We start from the raw sequence: 16,720 nt of genomic DNA, 5'->3' as shown, positions 1-16,720 counted from the left end.
TTTCTGTGCAGTTTAAATGCGTATAAAACACATTTTAACCACTGTTTTCGTAATTCTTATTGAACTAGAACACAGTTGGCAAGAAGAACATTGGTGTTAACACATCCTGTAATGAATAGTACTGAGTTGCTCCTCTGTATCACTTCCTGGCTGGTCACAGTGTATTGCTTTTTATGAATAGCTCAAGCATTGTTGCGTAAAGGAGAAAGATACGCAACTCAGGAAAAGATAAATAAGTAGTTTTAAATCGGCAAGTGTAAATGGTTTATGGCTGTTGAGGGGATCTTGGAGATTCAGGTTGATGGAACATTTTAGTTGCCATGGTGCTAGATAACATGAATTTTACTTAACAATAGTTTGCTGGAAATTTTTCTCATTGATCCCTAAATGATGGATTACTCCAGTTTGTAACATTATCACACTTATTTGTAGGGACACTGATCCTGTGAGCAATCAAGATTTACATAACTTTGGATGAGCTAGTTTCCAATGTTCATGTTAGATGTTGAGTTCTTCCACGACTGTGTTCCATGACTTGAATCAGAGCTTTGTATGTTCTGCTTGTCTTTGGAGTGGGTTATAATCCCTGCATATCCTTTGGGATGCAGCTATCTTCCATCCTGTGCACATGATCTAATAATTCAATATTCCACATTTTTGGAGAGCTGCCACTGTTGTTTTGCACTGGAATGGGTTAGAGAGAAAGTGGTTTGTTCTAAAGCACGTGCCTTCAATATTGCAGTCAAGGTGTTGTCTTTTCTGTGCCCAGCGCATTCAACAGCACCTTGAAACCAACTGGAATGAACTGAGTGGCCTGTACGCTGGCATGTATGATCTAGGGATATTGGAATTCTATGATAATGTGGTTTCCATTCCAGTTCTTGAGCACAAGATCAGCATTTACTTGAGTTTATTGTGCAAGTCCAATTTTTATAAATGATTTGGATGAAGGATTCGAAGGTATGGTTGCCAACAAGACGTAGGTCAAAGTGAATTGTGAACCGGACATAAGACTACAAATTGACATATGGTTTAAGTGGGCAAAGATCTGGCAAATGGAGTGCAGTATGGGAAATGTTGAAATTGTCCGTTTTGGCAGGAAGAATGAAGCATATTTTCTAAATGGTGAGAGATTACAGTACTCTGCAAATACAGTAACTATGCATTGCTGGATGTCCATTTCCAGGCACTTGATCTGTTATTGCCTGAAAAATCATAGATGGCTTGTGAAGCAGGCAAGCCCTAATTGCTCCAAACTTCGAGCAAAATTATCAATATCAGGAATAGTCTTGGGAAATCAGCATGACGGCTAGTTGCAGCATTTTATGATCATTGATGATCATAGATTCCTGACCTTGGCAGGACTCAAATGTGACCAACATGTTATTATTTACTTGAGCTTATTCTGCAAATCCAACAACAAATAATGAGGAATGTAAATGGAATGTTGGCTGTTATTGTAAAGTGGATAAAAGGGAAATCCTATTACAATAGTACACGGCATTTGTGAGACCACATCTGGAGGACTATGAACATTTTTGGTCTTAAGAAGGATGTACTTGCACTGGGCAAACAGTTCAGAGAAGATTCACTATGTAGATTCCTGGGATGAGAAGGAATTGACTTACGAAGTAAGACTGGTCCTATACTTGGTATGATCTTACTGAAATACACAGGATTCTGAGAGTAGATGGTAAGGGGATGATTTCCTTCGAGGAATCTAAAACAATAAGTCACAGTATTGAATAAGGAATGTATATGTTACCTTTGTTCTCATCAAAGTATTAAGTAAGCAGAGGTAGTCTACTAACTGCAAGAGAAACTCGCGCAGCGTGTCTGAATGACTACTGCCCAATGGCTCTGATCTCCGTAATTATGGAGTGCTTTGAGAGGTTAGTCATGGCTCATATCAACTCCAGCCGTCCAGCCTGCCTTGATCCCTTGTAATTTGCTTACTGTCACGACAGGTCCACAGCAAACGCCATCTCCTTGGCCTTGCACTTATTGCTGGAAAATCTGGATAACAAAGATACCTACATCAGGCTCCCACTTATTAACTACAGCACTACCTTCAATATCATAATTCCAATCAAACTAATCTCCTCCAAACTCCAAGACCAAAGTCTCTGCTCCACCCACTGCAACTGGATCCTTGACTTCCTGATCCACAGTCTGCAATCAGTGAGAATAGGCAACAGCACCTCTTCCACAATAATCTTCAACGCTGGTGCCCTGTAAGGCTACATACTCAGCTCCTTGTCATACTCCCTGTACTCTCATCAGTGTGTGGCAAAATTCCATGCGAATTCTACCTACAAGTTCACTGATGACGACACCACTTTAGGCTGGATCTCTCTCAATGACGAGACAGAATACAGGAAAGAGAGTGCTTGGTGGCATGGTGTAAAAAAAAATATAATCTCCCTCAAAGTTGCTACTCATTGACTTCAGGAAGCAAGGTGGAAGGCACACACCTGTCTACGTCAATGGTGCTGAGGTGGAGATGGTCGAGAGTGTCAAGTTCCTAGGAGTGATGATCGCCAATGATCTGTCCTAGTCCACCCATATTGACAGTATGGTCAAAAATGCACAACAGTGCCTCCTGCCTCAGGAGGCGAAGAAAATTCAGCATGTCTATAAAAGACTATTACCAATTTTTATAGATGTACCTTGGAAAGCATCCTTTCTGGATGCATCACGACTTAGTATAGCATCTGCTCTGTCCAGGACCATAAGAAACTACAAATTTGTGAACACAGCCCAGTCCATCATACAAGCCAACCTTCCATCCATTGACTCCATCTATACTTCTTGCTACCTTGGGAAAGCAGCCAACATAATTAAAGACCCCTCCCACTCCAGTTATAATCTCTTCCAAACTCTCCGTCGGGCAGAAAATACAAAAGCTTGACCATGTATTAATAGATTCAGGAACAGCTTCTTCCCTGCTGTTATTAGTCTATTGAATGGACCCTCTAAAGTGTTAAATTTAACATTGATCTCATTCTTTGTGCACCTTCTCTTCAACTGTAAAATTGTACTCTTCACTCTGTTCTATTACCCGAATGCACTTTGTATGATATGATCTGCCTGTAATGCACTCAAAACTTTACACTGTACCTAGGTACACGTCAATAATAAATCAAATCAAAAGAAAATTGGCTGCACACAAAGCTGCTCAATGTGATCTCCACTTTTTACAAGGCACCATGAATTGGTAAAGTCAGTCATGATACGACAATATTGGAGTTCTTTGGGATCCACAGTGCTGTTCTGGCATAAATTCTTTGGCATATTTTCTTATTGTTGATATCATGTATAGCATCATCGGAACAGGACTGACTGAAAATTGTTCACCCTTGCTCATCTGAGATCCAAGAGTTGCTGTAAGCTGATTATGATGTATTGAGCATTTATTTTGAGGAACTCTTCCAACAGCAAATGGACAGACAGTTAAGCCTGTAAAATGTTTGGCTTGACCGTCATATCAAGGAAATAAATATCATCGCCCATGATGTTACTGTACTACCAACTATTAACTTTGATGCAGAAATCAATATGTCCATTGTTCAAGGTTGCAGCTGGTATGTCCAAGCTGAGTAAGAATGTGTGGAATAAAAGCAACCTGACCGCCTAAATCAAATTGTGAATCTACCAAGCCTGGTCATCTGTATACCCCTCTAGAGTCATGAGACTTGGACAAAAATATGCTAGCCTAGAGGCAAGGCTCAACAATTTCAACCTTTGCTATCTCAAAATTATATAGTGATATGGTATAGAAGAGGCTGTTTGGCCCATTAAGTATGTTAATTCCATCAGCATATGCTCATTACTAAATGAGCTGGCTCAACTGTGTTCCTTGTATAGATCCAATATATCCAAATTTCTGCTCTGAGGTGAACTGACCGCCTGTATCACTGCCACAAAGACCTCATCAAATAAGAAATGAAGATGACAGAAATCAATAGGTACAACTGGGAGACTTCTGGAGGCTGACTAATGAGATGAACATTAGAGGAGGTGAGGAGAAATACAAAATTCAACTGGCTGAGAAAAAGATCCAAACCAAAAAAAAACTAATCTATCACTTCGGTTCTAGATGAAGACAACTGACCAATGTGGCAGAAACTGCTCTGTCAGAGTACATCAAGCAATATTTAACACACAATTGGCCGTCATGGTTCCAAGAAGGAAGACTGTCACGAAAGGTACTATCTCTGCCAGCTTTTGGTAGTTCAGTGAGGTGGCTGTTAGGTTGAACTGCTTGCAAACAAAAAAAATTAAAATACAGTTATTGGTATAGTCAGAAGCCAAGCAAGATATAACTGCATATGCTGGTGATATTCTGGAACGCAGAACCTGCTTAAGTGAACTAAACAGTTAAATCTCATTTTTCCCCTTTTTGATTTATCACTTATCTGTGTCTGTCTGTCTTTATGTGAGAATGGGGATTAGATTTAAAGAGTCCAATCCAATCCTTTCACTATTTCACTATGCTACTGAAACAACCAATGCAAAACTGCCGCTAGCTGAAGCCCGAATGGATATCAAACCGGGCACTACAGCTGGCTTTGTCATTAGAAAATAAGGCAAGTGGAGCCTAAGAGACAGGGTATTCCAACTGAAGTGGACACCCTAGCCAGGCTAGCTGAGCTTGGGGAACACCATTTGAGTGAAGGCAATTGCATAGCCTCACTCAGGACATATCCTGAACAGAGGGACTCTAGGTCAGCCCACAGCAAAACCCCAAAACAAAGCCAAGCCCTGGGTAAATGGTTCAAATTTTCTTGAGGAGCGGGGCCAGCAGGCCCTTGTAGTTGCTGCTGCTATGCAGACTCAAGACAGAGTCCCACAAGGCCTGAACTGGCCAGTATCCCAGAAAATGCATACCCTGGAAAAGCCACCTGCAGCTGATTTGGAACAGTTAAATTGCTTAGCAACAGCCAAATCAGAACCAATCAAACTAAACATCTGGTTAAATGGTCACCCAGTTCTAGTGGAGGTCTGCATGAGTGATTGCAGAACCAGTCTTTATACCAAAATTCGCTCTGGACTCCAACCCGTAAATTTGTGTAAGACCTTGGCCAGGCTGAGAACCTATAGCTGGGAACCCCAGGTTCAACTTCGGTTCTGGCCACTTGTGAGAAGCTGCTGGTTCAGTTACTCTGATTGTAGTAAAAGACTTATACCCAAGCTTGCTAGGGTGAAATTGGTTGAGAAAGATTCAACTTGACTGGCTCAATATTTTTTGATGGAAAATGGCTGGCTGAGTGAAGTTCTAAGTAAATAGTCATCGGTTTTTAAGAAAGGTCTAGGGACTATCAAAGGGGCCAAGGCTACCTTACATATTGACCAAGAAGCAATTCCATGATTCTGCAAGTGCGATCTGCCTTGTACGCAAAAGTACAGGCAGAAAGCAGGAGGCTGGAAAGTGAATGAATCATCAAACCATTACAGTTTGCAGAATAGGCATCACCGATCGTATTAACTGTGAAGCCCAATGGGTCTGTTCGCATTTCTGGGGATTTCAAACAAGCAGTAAACCATGTTTTGCAGCTGGATATATACTCAGCCTCTTGTGTAGAGACCTTATACATAAATCTGGTTGGGGGGTGGGGGGGGGGTAGCTGCAGTCCTTCACGAAGCTGCAACCTCATAAATGGGGCAGGAGAAATTCATAACCAGCCCCTGAGAACATCCAGCAAGGCTGTCTGAACTCATGGGTTCTCCTCCTCCACCTACCATCGAAGAAACCAGAGGATGAGATGGACACAGCAGATGTTGCAGCATCAACGCCATTACTGCTTGAAGAAGATAAAATTTTAACTAAGATGCTCCAGGCACAAGAGGTGGGTTTACAGTCCAGTACATGCCACCCGTATCCACGGCAGAGTGGGAGAAACCAGACCTGGTGCAAAAAGGCCCCAAGAGAAACTACAGGAAAAAAAAGAAAAGTTGTATGTCCCAGGACTTTGAAGTGTAGGTGTGTAGTGATCGGTATGAGGTCAACCAGGTCACCCTCATAGAATATAAGTTCTCTTATAATTCAGGTGGTCGGTCCAGGAGCTGGCTCTGAGCTAGCTGCATCAGTGTCGTGTGCTGTGCCCGCAAAAATAAAGGGTAACTTGGTGACAGGATACCGGTTTTAGTGGAGTTATTTGAACAGCTACAGGGAAATGAACTCTTATTTATTTTGATTACCCCCCTTCTGCCTTGTTTGCATGGGCTGACTTATTTTCTCCTATTAGCTCTTTTTCATCTATATCACTTTTCACTTACCATCAGCATTCCTTTTGCTTTTTCCTGTACGCACCTTTTTACATCGCTGCTTCCTTCTCCCTATTTTAATAGCATAAAACACTGCAGTTGTTTATTTGCTCGTGGAGCTGGTTGTTCTGTGGTGTGCAGATGTTTTGTTACCATTCTAGGCAACATCATCAGTGTGATCTCTAAATGAAGTGTCAGTTTTCTGCTCCATTCCGAATTTGTATAATCCTCTGGTGTGGTGGGTCTTGTCACTTCCAGTTCTGTTTTTCCAGCAGCGGTCTGTAACCAGTGTCTATTTCTTATTTCCCTTGCATGTGCCAGCTGGCAGTAAAAAGACGACCAATATTCACTTGGCTCAATACACATAGACAATGAAGGCCATCAATTCAACTGGGACAAAGTGACTATACTGGGACAAGTGAACAACAGACATGCAAGGGAATTTCTGGAGGCCTGGTTCTCAACACAGGATTCCATTAACAAACACATAGAAATAGACCCTGTATACAGACCACTGCTGAAAAACAGAATACCAATGCTTTGATTAGAGGTTGCCTGGAACGGTAACAAAATGTCTACGTGCTACAAATCAACCAGCTTGGCAAGCAAACGAACTACTGCATCCACAACCTAAGCAAAATCAGACCTCAAAAAAAGTCATTTTTCCAGACCCCTTTAGGAGAATAATTTTGAACTTGAAATATTAACTCTTGTTGGCACAGATGTTGCCAGTCATGCTGAGTTTCTCCAGCATTTTTTTTTGTTTCTTTTCCAGATTTCCGGCATTGAGAGTGAATAGCAATCAACTAAAGGAACAGGGACAAATACGAGATATCAAAGTGTAGAGCTGGATGAGCACAGCAGGCCAAGCAACAGCAGAGGAGCAGGAAGGCTGACGTTTCAGGCCTAGACCCTTCTTCAGAAATGGGGGAGGGGAAGGGGGTTCTGAAATAAATAGGGAGAGAGGGGGAGGCAGATAGAAGATGGATAGAGGAGAAGATAGGTGGAGAGGAGACAGTCAGGTCAAAGAGGTGGGGATGGAGCCAGTAAAGGTGAGGGTAGGTGGGGAGTTAGGGAGGAGATAGGTCAGGCCAGGGAGGACGGACAGGTCAAGGGGGAGGGATGAGGTTAGTAAGTAGAAGATGGGGGTGGGGCTTGAGGTGGGAGGAGGGGATAGGTGAGAGGAAGGACAGGTTAGGGAGGTGGGGACAAGCTAGGCTGGTTTTGGGATGCAGTAGGGGGAAGGGAGATTTTGAAGCTTGTGGATAAATACGACCCTTACACTACATCCACAAGCATTCACTCACTCCACCACCGACGCTCAGTAGCAGCAGCGTGTACTATCTACCAGATGCACTGCAAAATTCACCAAAGATCCTCAGACAGCACCTTGCAAACTCAGGACTACTTCCACCTAGAAGAACACGGGCATCAGACATATGGGAACACCATCACCTCTGATTTCCCCTCCAAGTCACCTACCATCCTGATTTGGAAATATATTGCCGTTCCTTCACGGTCGCTGGGTCAAAATTCTGGAATTCCCTCCCTAATGGCATTGTGGGTCAACCCACAGCAGGGGGACTGCAGCGGTTCGAGAAAGCAGCTCACTACCACCTTCTCAAGGGCAACTAGGGCTGGGCAAGAAATTCAGGTCAGCCAGCGACACCCACATCCCACAAATGAAGAGAAAAAAAAGACCCCGCCAATTCAATCCGAGACCCTTACCCAATAGAAAGTACGCTCTCCAACGGACATCAGCGCTGCACGCGCAGGAGCGGGTGCCTCGCGGTAAGGTAGGCGGGGCCAGATGCCGTTGTGGACGGGGGTAATACAGAAAAAGGGGGTGGGGCCAGCCCTTAAACATCTCCACGGAGCCGCACGGACCTAAAGAACGGCGGTTGGCGGCACGCGGCGCTGCGTCGTTGTTTGTTTTCAACATTTTGTCGATAAGGAGGGATGGTGGAGGTGTTTGTGGGTCATACGTTGGTGAATAAAGACGGGGAAGAGGTGGATCCGGAGGAGGCCTTGAAGAATAAAGTTGTGGGTATCTATTTTTCTGGGGGCTGGTGTCCGCCGTGTCGTGATTTCACCCCGCTGCTGTGTGAGTTTTACACCGAGCTGGTCCAGGAGAGCGAGCCGGCGGCGCAGTTCGAGATCGTCTTTGTGTCTTCAGACAAGAGCGAAGATGACATGGTGAACTACATGGGAGCGATGCACGGAGACTGGCTGGCACTGCCCTGGCATGATACGTACAAACTGTAAGTGCTGTAAATGTTTGCAGGAGCAATATGGGGGGATATGTGGAAAAACTAGCCTAATATGTCCACTTACTTACGTACTGATTTACCACCTACTGACTTAGCTACGCTGTCACTGGGAAATGCCCATATCACTAGATCTCGGACAATGCCGATTCTGCCGGGAGATAATCACAGAGAGCTTGTATTTTAGTACAGTGTAGTCTCCTCCTGTCCTGTAGCTGGTCAAGTAGTGGTTCTCTGACGGGCATGGCGAACCTGAAGGCACGATTGGCAATCGGTTACTTTGTGTCACCAATCATTGCAAGCAGAAAGTAAAAAGCAAAAGATGAGAAAAACTCTCATCCGGATTTAAGTAATCCAGCCTTTTATCTCGAGCGATTTGCCTGTTTCCAGAGAAGTATCTTTCCATCTGTAGATATTGGAGGTGTTTTGGCTTCTGTATAAAAATACAGTTTAAATATTTTGTTTGAATGTTCATAAAGTCCTTGTCACAGTGGAGTTCCACATTTGTTAAAATACTTAAAATGACTTTTGAATGATCATGTTAGCAATATTTTGCTTTAAAGTGTCACCAACTGATTTGCTCACAATTTTTGTGAGATTTTGCTAGATTTATACAGAACTAAATTTCCACAACTACTTAGAGTACAGGTGTCTTTAGTAAGCTCTTCAGCAAATGCATTTTGTAAATAATATAAAGCTAGGAATGAGGTAGGACCATTTGTTCAAATACAGTCCCTCTGCAAATCGTATAACCTGTTTGATTATGAACTGCACACAATTCATTTAATCTTCTGTAGAAATGGTCCTCTGACATACATAAATGAAAGCTCTGAAATAACCATCCAGCTTTGAGCTTTTAACATTTATTCACAGGATGTAGCCATCACTAGCTAGTGCAGCATTTATTACCTATCTGTAAGTGCCCTGGTGAAGGTGATGCTGAGCTGCCTGGTTGCACCACTGCAGTCCACAGGTGCTTGAGTACACCATCAGTACTGTTAAGGGAGGGAGTTCTAGGACGTAACAACATGAAGAAATGACTTGGAGAAGAACTTGCACCTGGTAGTGTTCCTATACATCCGTTCTTATCCTTTTTCGGCAGTAGTGGCCATAGTTTAGAAGGTGCTGTTGTAAGAATCTTGGTGAGTTGCTGCACTATCTAGATGGTATACACTGCTGCTTCTTTGTGTCAATGGTCGAGGAAGTGTTTGTTGAATGTGATAGATGCAGTGCTAACAAGTGGACTGCTTTGTTCTAGATGACATCAAGCTTTTTAAGTATTGTTGAGGCTGCACTCACCCAGACAATGGCAAGTATTTCATTACACTCCTGACTTGTGCCTTGTGATGATGGACAGGCTTTGGACTGTTAGGGGTGTTATCTGCTGCAGGAGTTCCAGTCTCTGATCATTGTAGCTACTGTGTGTGTATATAAATATATATGGCTGGTCCAGTTCAGTGGTGACACTAGGATATTAATATTGAGAGATTCAGTGATAATATTGCCATTAACTGTCAAGCAGAAATGGTTCGATTCTCTTTATTACCCACTATTGACTGATGATCTTCTTTGAAATAAATCTTCCTACTCTGTTAAAAGATCAGACACCATATGGAATTTGGCATTTTCAAGTGTTATCTTTATAATCCTTACTTATATCCCAAGACAGATATACATCCAGTTCTTTCATTTAAAATTGAGATCAGATTTTCTGCTGAGGAATTTTCCTTATTAGCATTAAGAAGTGACATTTTTACTGCAGCTGTGTTGGCCATCTTGGTAATTACTGGATTTGAGTGCAGATGCATTTTGGCAAGCAGTTTTAATACAGAGCCAGGAAACTGCAATCAGAGTTGGTATGCTGATAAACATTGCCTCAGCTTTCATGAGGTATTAGTCAGAGCACCTTACTATCCTGTAACTCTAGCCTATCTTATAGATATTTTATAAATATGTTTTTGTTCTGACATTTGTTTCAGATTTAACTAATAAGTAGATTTTAAAATCTGTCGAGTAACTTTGCAAATTATTTTACAACTTTTGATTCACACTTGAATATGTACTTTACTCTTTCATAATTGGTGAGTCAGTGTCATCAACAAAATTGTTTCAGGACAGTAATGAAAGGTAGGAGTACATTGGAATTAGTGTTTTTACTCACTGTGATAAATTGCTGTACTGAGTTGAGTATTTAACTGACTTAACATAAATTGACTGGGGCTGGGGGGCTGGGGTCTTCTCATATCGTTGAAATCAGAAACTCAACATATACTGTTGACTGCATAGATGCTTTTCCTCCAGTAAAGGTGGAATTTAGTGACAATGAGTTGTTGTAAAGATGGATGGGAGGAACCAGGACACAAAAATTAAGTTTGAATTTTCTGACAATCAAAATTCTAATTTGAATTTTATCTAACATGATTTCACATCCAGTAAATTATTTTAAGTTTACATGTTATACACTTCACACGAAGTTGTGTAGCAGTCGCATGTTTGTATCTGCCCATTTATTCATGAGGGCATCACATTTTTCCTTTTTTATATATTACAACGGTAACTACAGATCGAAAGTACTTAATGACAATAAAGTGATAATTAAAAGAGCTATTTAAATGCAAAGTATGCCTTTTCTCTCCTATTGTCAAGGTTTCTCTTGCATTTCAGAGCTGTGAAGTGTCATATGAATAGCTGTACCATATGAGAAGGAATCGGAGGAGGGAAAAGGTGTCAAACCATTGGTGTCTAGTTCAGAGAGGGGAGAAAAAACTACAGGGAGTAGTGATTTCAATAACTCATTTTCACCTGAAATGATAAAGCTGTAAATGGGGTCATTTGTTAATAATTTTGAGAAACTATGTAGATCATTGCCGGGGGCAGAAATCAAGGTGAACTTTCTTGATGGATAAATGATTGACAGTGGTCGTGTGGTTTAATGTAATCCATATAAAACTTCTTACAGCTTATTCGTGAAAGAGACAGAGTAAATCTTTACGTAGTGTTACATTTATTTACAAAGTGAAATATTGCAAATGTACAGCTCCTACACCTAAAACCAACTATCAGTTTGTCTTTATATGTGCTCATGTACCCAATGAGTGCAGCCCACTCCCCCACTCAAATACATTTGACTTTGACTTATACAATTTACAACCCACAGTGACTCGTTCAAGCAAAATTATTTCTAAAAAGAATGGTACATAAGATTCTTTTCAATAGTGATTGTTGAATATAATATAGTAGAAAATGGGTGTAATGCAGTTCTTTCACACAATCGTACTTACTGTGCCAAAATATGCATTTAGTTCAGTGAGTCTGTCAGCTCCCTGAAAGAACTATCCGTTTAGTCTCATTTCCTGAATATTTTAATTTTTTTTCCTTGCAAATACTTAAAGCTTTTATGGAAACTACTTTTACTGCTGTTTGTTAGGTATCCTAGCAACTCTTTCCATAAAAACTAAATCTCAATCTCTCCCTTCATGTTTTCAATAATTATAAGAGTCTCATTGATCTCTGGCCACTACTTCAGTTCTTTTTTTATCTTACAATGGCTTTGACTTGCCTTGTAAAAGGAAGTATTTCTTATAGCACTCTATAAGACTGCAAAACATGTGCAATGATTTTACAGCAAGTTACTTTTGAATTATTATTGTAACGTATGGAGACAGAACATAAGATAAAATAAAGAACTGCAGATGCTGAAAATCTGAAACAAAAACAGAAATTGCTTGAGAGACTCAAGCACGTCTAGCAGCATCGATGGAGAGAAAGCAGAGTTAACATCTCGTATCCAGTGACTAAGAGCTTCTTTACTTTTCATAATTGTGCCATGAGATCTATTACACCCATCTGAGAAGGATTTAGTGGATTATCTGAAAGATGTCACCTGCATCAGTGCAACAATCCTTCAGCATTACACTGAGGTGCCAGGTGGAATTATGTGCTCATATCACAACCACCTGTATAACGCATGAGGATTACCACTAAGACATGGCAGATACCAAAAGGCACCCCTGTCTGGAAGCAATCTGCATTCTAACTGAAAATGGGTTTAATATTCTTACCTGAGTGGTTTGTTCTTAGTACTGCTTACAAAATTGAGGATTTTCTTAACATCTTTTTCTAGTTGCCTGTTAAAGTTCTGATCTTTAAGTTTTTTTTCACCCCCACTGGAGGTTATACCATTAAATGGAAATCAATGTCATAGATTGAATCTACTTCTGTACATGTAATTGGTTAAAAAAATCATAATGTCTGGCAGCTTCATCTGTCCAATTGTATTCACTCTTTAATGTCCTACATGCTTACATCAAAGAAGTGATGTATGATTACAATCTCTGGAATGTGTCTACAGAAAAGACTATATACACACTCCCTTGATCTTAGAATTTCCTTACACCATCCTTTGCTGATTCTTGCTTTCTGTGCTGATCTTGATCGGTAACTACTGACTCCTCAGTTTCTGTCAGCCTTTGTAACCCATCGAGTTATCCTCCTCTGTATTACCTACTTTGTTTAGATAACCTCTTGTATCTTAATTAGTAAATCTGAATGTCAAGGAACAATCCCAGCATTCATTCACATCTGATCACGATCAGCAAAGACAGAGTAACTAAGCCCGTGGGAAAGCATGAACTGATTAAAGAATTGGAATGAAGGAGTCAGGTCTCGTCAGGACTAATGTAGTTTAACATTTCATTGGCACGGTGCCTAAGGAATTGTCTATAAATCATGACTATCCAAACTTCCAGGATGTATTTCCAAGGATTCCATGTAAGAGATTCAGTCAGCATGAAACAGAAGTAGGGGCAAAGGAAATATTCTCTGGCATGATGTAACAAGTGCCGATCATTGAGAATCTGTACCAAAATTTTAGCTCTTCACCATATTTGTTCATAATTTTGATAAAAGAATAAGAAATTACATATGGAATTTTATAAACGACACTTAGCCAATAATACTAGGTACTGTAGGTTGTACAAAAGAAGATAAATAATTGTATTTGTATAGCATCTTTCATGATTACAGGACATTTCAAAATACTTTACAGCCAATTAAGTACTTTTCAAATGTAATTTCTGTTGTATAGTGGCTAGAGTGGTAGAACAGTGGCTCCCTGGTTAGCACTGCTGCCTCACAGCATCAGGAACCCAGGTTCAATTCCAGCCTTGGGTGACTGTGCAAACTCAACACAGACATTCTCCCCATGTCTGCATTGGTTTCCTCTGGGTGCTCTGGTTTCCTCCCACAGTCCAAAGATGTGCAGGTTAGGTGGATTAGCCATGGGAAATGCAGAGTTACAGAAATAGGATAAGGGGAAAAGTCTGGGTGGGATCTACTTTGGAGAGTCAGTGTGGACTTGCAGGGCTGAATGGCCTGTTTCCACACTGGAGGGATTCTTTGAACCTCTGACTGGACTATGTGGCTTCAGGTTTAAGCCCCACTCCAGATCTATGAAAGAAACTAGTCAATAGTACAGGTATTGTACAATCTATACATCTGCTTCAGCATTACACTGAGGTGCCAGGTGGAATTATCTGCTCATATCACAACCACCTGTTTAACGCATGAGGATTACCACTAAGACATGGCAAATACCAAAAGGCACTCACGTCTGCCTTAGCCTGGATAAATGAGAAAGTGTAGCAGCAGGAAGGCCATCCAGCTGTAAATCCACCCATCAAATGTTGATGTGAATGCTGATGAGAAACCCACAGTGAGATAAATTTGAATATTTTCAAATTAGTGAGTGACAAAATTAGAGAAACTAAACAATCTGAGTGTCCCTTTGTGTAGATAATAACAGCAAGTGCACAGCTGCAGGAAGCTATAATTTACGTAGGCATGAAGAACAATCTGAAAATCCATTAGAATGTTAATCATTTTTGCAAGGGGTTAAAACTGAAAAGTCAACACGTTTTGCTTAAGTTTCATTTCATGTATGTTTGACAGAGCCTTTGCCAGATAGTCTCTGTCTAGATTCAATCTGTTCAGTTTAGGACACCAAACCTCAGGAAAAATGTATTGGACTTAAAGGGAATACAATGCTGAATTGCTGAGAGAATATTGAGGTTTAAAGAGTAGATGCTATAAACTTGACTGGTATTCTTTGGAGTTATATGGATCATGGGCGATCTAATCAAAATGATAAAGGAGTGTGTTAAGGTAAATGCATGAAAGAAACTCGTTTGGTGAAGGAATCCAGAAAAAAGGCAATATACCCTTAAAATCAAAGCCAGGTTGAGGTGTGGTCACTGGGTCATTGAAATTTAGAGTTGTTAAATTTAATTTCACCTCTGTGATTTCCCTGCAGATTTCTTCTTCTTCCCCCTCTGCCTCTATCTCTGTTACTCTTACTTTTAATCTCTCATTCACTATTTGAGGTCTTCAGAACACCCCCAGAAGTGTGATTATACCTTTTTTAATCTCCTCAATTTGAACGAATTGGATTCAGTTCTTGCCCCTTAAAAACATCAATTTGTTTCAACGATACCAGCTTTTTGACAGCTTCCTTTTATCAACCATACTTGAATAACCCTATTACAAAGGAAAGCACAGATTAGAATTTATGTGGAATTTTCAAAATAGGTTAGAAGGCATAAATGACACAAAATAAAATTATAGAGAGGCTGCTTTGTTAGCTGCTTGCTTGTTAATGATTTTTTTTCCCTGTAACAGAGAATTGAAGAAGAGATACTGCATAACAGCTATTCCAAAGCTGGTGATTGTAAAACAGAATGGGGATGTCATCACTGACAAAGGTCGTAAACAGATACGAGATCTCGGCATGGCATGCTTCAGGAACTGGATCGAGGTGGCAGAAGTTTTCCAAAATTTTTCAGTTGATTGAGAGCTGACTTGAAATAGGTTGTAGTGAATACTCGTGATATTTGAATGTAACTTTTAATGATGAAACATAGTTTTGAAACAAAGAGCAACTCTAGCTTTCCATTGTTATTTTAAATAAAGCTCGGTAACCAAATGTAATGAACAATGCAATTGTAATCATTTTGCAGACTTTTCAAATATATGCTTTATAAAAATGAACAAATATTTATACTGCATAGACATGGTAACTTTTTTAAATTAAAAGGCATTTTAATCTTAATATTTTGGTTTTCTGAGTTCTTTTTTAAACTGCTCAATTGAGTACTAAGGTAATATATACCACTATCACTTTAAAATTAGCCTGCTTTTAAAGTGCTGCCATTATATTCTTTTCAAAGCTTGAGTAAGACTTGTGTGCAAACTCAAGAATTTTGCAGATCTTAGTCTATTAGGTTAGGTACAGTACTGTCCAATCTTTAATCAAGTTGTAAACTGTAGAACTAGGACATAATCTGCACAAATAGGAACTCCTAGGATGAGTAGAGTTTAAAAGTAGTCATAACAAAACTGGAGCTTACAATGCAAACAAATGTGATATAAAAAGCAAAAGTGGAAAATCGAAAGGTTAAGTGAAGGGGTGTCATGTTTCTGGAGAGTCTGACTTTTTCCATGGGAAGAAATTGGAAAAGGGCTACTTTTTAAGTTTTATTTTGTAAATTAAGTGTATTACCAAGCTTTTATTTTTAATCTGCACAAACTGACAAAAGGTGCATATTCCAGGCTAAATATAAAACTTAACTTGATTTTCCTTGGTATTCAGAAAGACAACTCATTTCTGTGTTGGAACCCAATTGATCGCTTACTGATCTGTGAGGCAGGTGGAGTACAAGAGGGGCTTAGACTTTTAAATGTGAGAAGACACCAAAAAATCATATCTTCTGCAGGAAGATCATAAAAGCACCATATTGGTAGGTGAGAAATTCAATGCTGGTCTTTCTGACAGAATGTAATGGAGCAGGTTTATGATGCTAGTCAACTCATTAAATGGAGATAGTAAAGCATGCTCCATGTTTTTGTTATTGTATGGGAGGAAATAAATTGTACTGTCACAATTTAACTAAGTGATCTCACTCCCAACTTTTCTGCTTTGTAGATTTATGTTACTGTTCAATAAAGTAGCTTAAAGATTAAAATCAAAGTTTGTCTCTTGAGTTAAATGAATGAAGTGTTCACTCAAACTGAGGTCATTGTTAACTCTTGAATCAAATAACAAAATTGGCTTTTCACAAACAACCAGAAAATGCATGTCCTCTTGTAAAGAGCAACTACAGCAAAGCCCCACCCTAGCAAAAACAATTGAT

General features: G+C 40.2%; 1 protein-coding gene across 1 annotated transcript; it reads left to right on the top strand.

The window, feature by feature from the left end:
• The first annotated feature begins 8,140 nt into the window (after positions 1-8,140).
• Positions 8,141-15,602, top strand: nxnl2 (nucleoredoxin like 2). Its single transcript, XM_020532853.2, has 2 exons — positions 8,141-8,528; positions 15,210-15,602. The coding sequence occupies exons 1-2, from the start codon at positions 8,227-8,229 to the stop codon at positions 15,379-15,381; spliced, it is 474 nt and encodes a 157-aa protein (XP_020388442.1). The 5' UTR covers positions 8,141-8,226; the 3' UTR covers positions 15,382-15,602.
• Positions 15,603-16,720: the final 1,118 nt, after the last annotated feature.

The sequence above is a fragment of the Rhincodon typus genome, chromosome 3, assembly GCF_021869965.1.
Source record: "Rhincodon typus isolate 14 chromosome 3, sRhiTyp1.1, whole genome shotgun sequence".
In the NCBI taxonomy this organism is placed as follows: domain Eukaryota; kingdom Metazoa; phylum Chordata; class Chondrichthyes; order Orectolobiformes; family Rhincodontidae; genus Rhincodon; species Rhincodon typus.
Note: the sequence above shows the minus strand (reverse complement) of the source record. Positions and strands in the feature narration are given on the sequence as shown.

What these genes read in the sequence shown, in the direction of transcription:
- nxnl2 (XM_020532853.2), top strand. Translation starts at nt 8,227, where the DNA reads ATGGTGGAGGTGTTTGTGGGTCATACGTTGGTGAATAAAGACGGGGAA. An exon ending in TGGCATGATACGTACAAACT is followed by an intron (nt 8,529 to 15,209) that starts GTAAGTGCTGTA and finishes TCCCTGTAACAG; the next exon opens with AGAATTGAAGAAGAGATACT.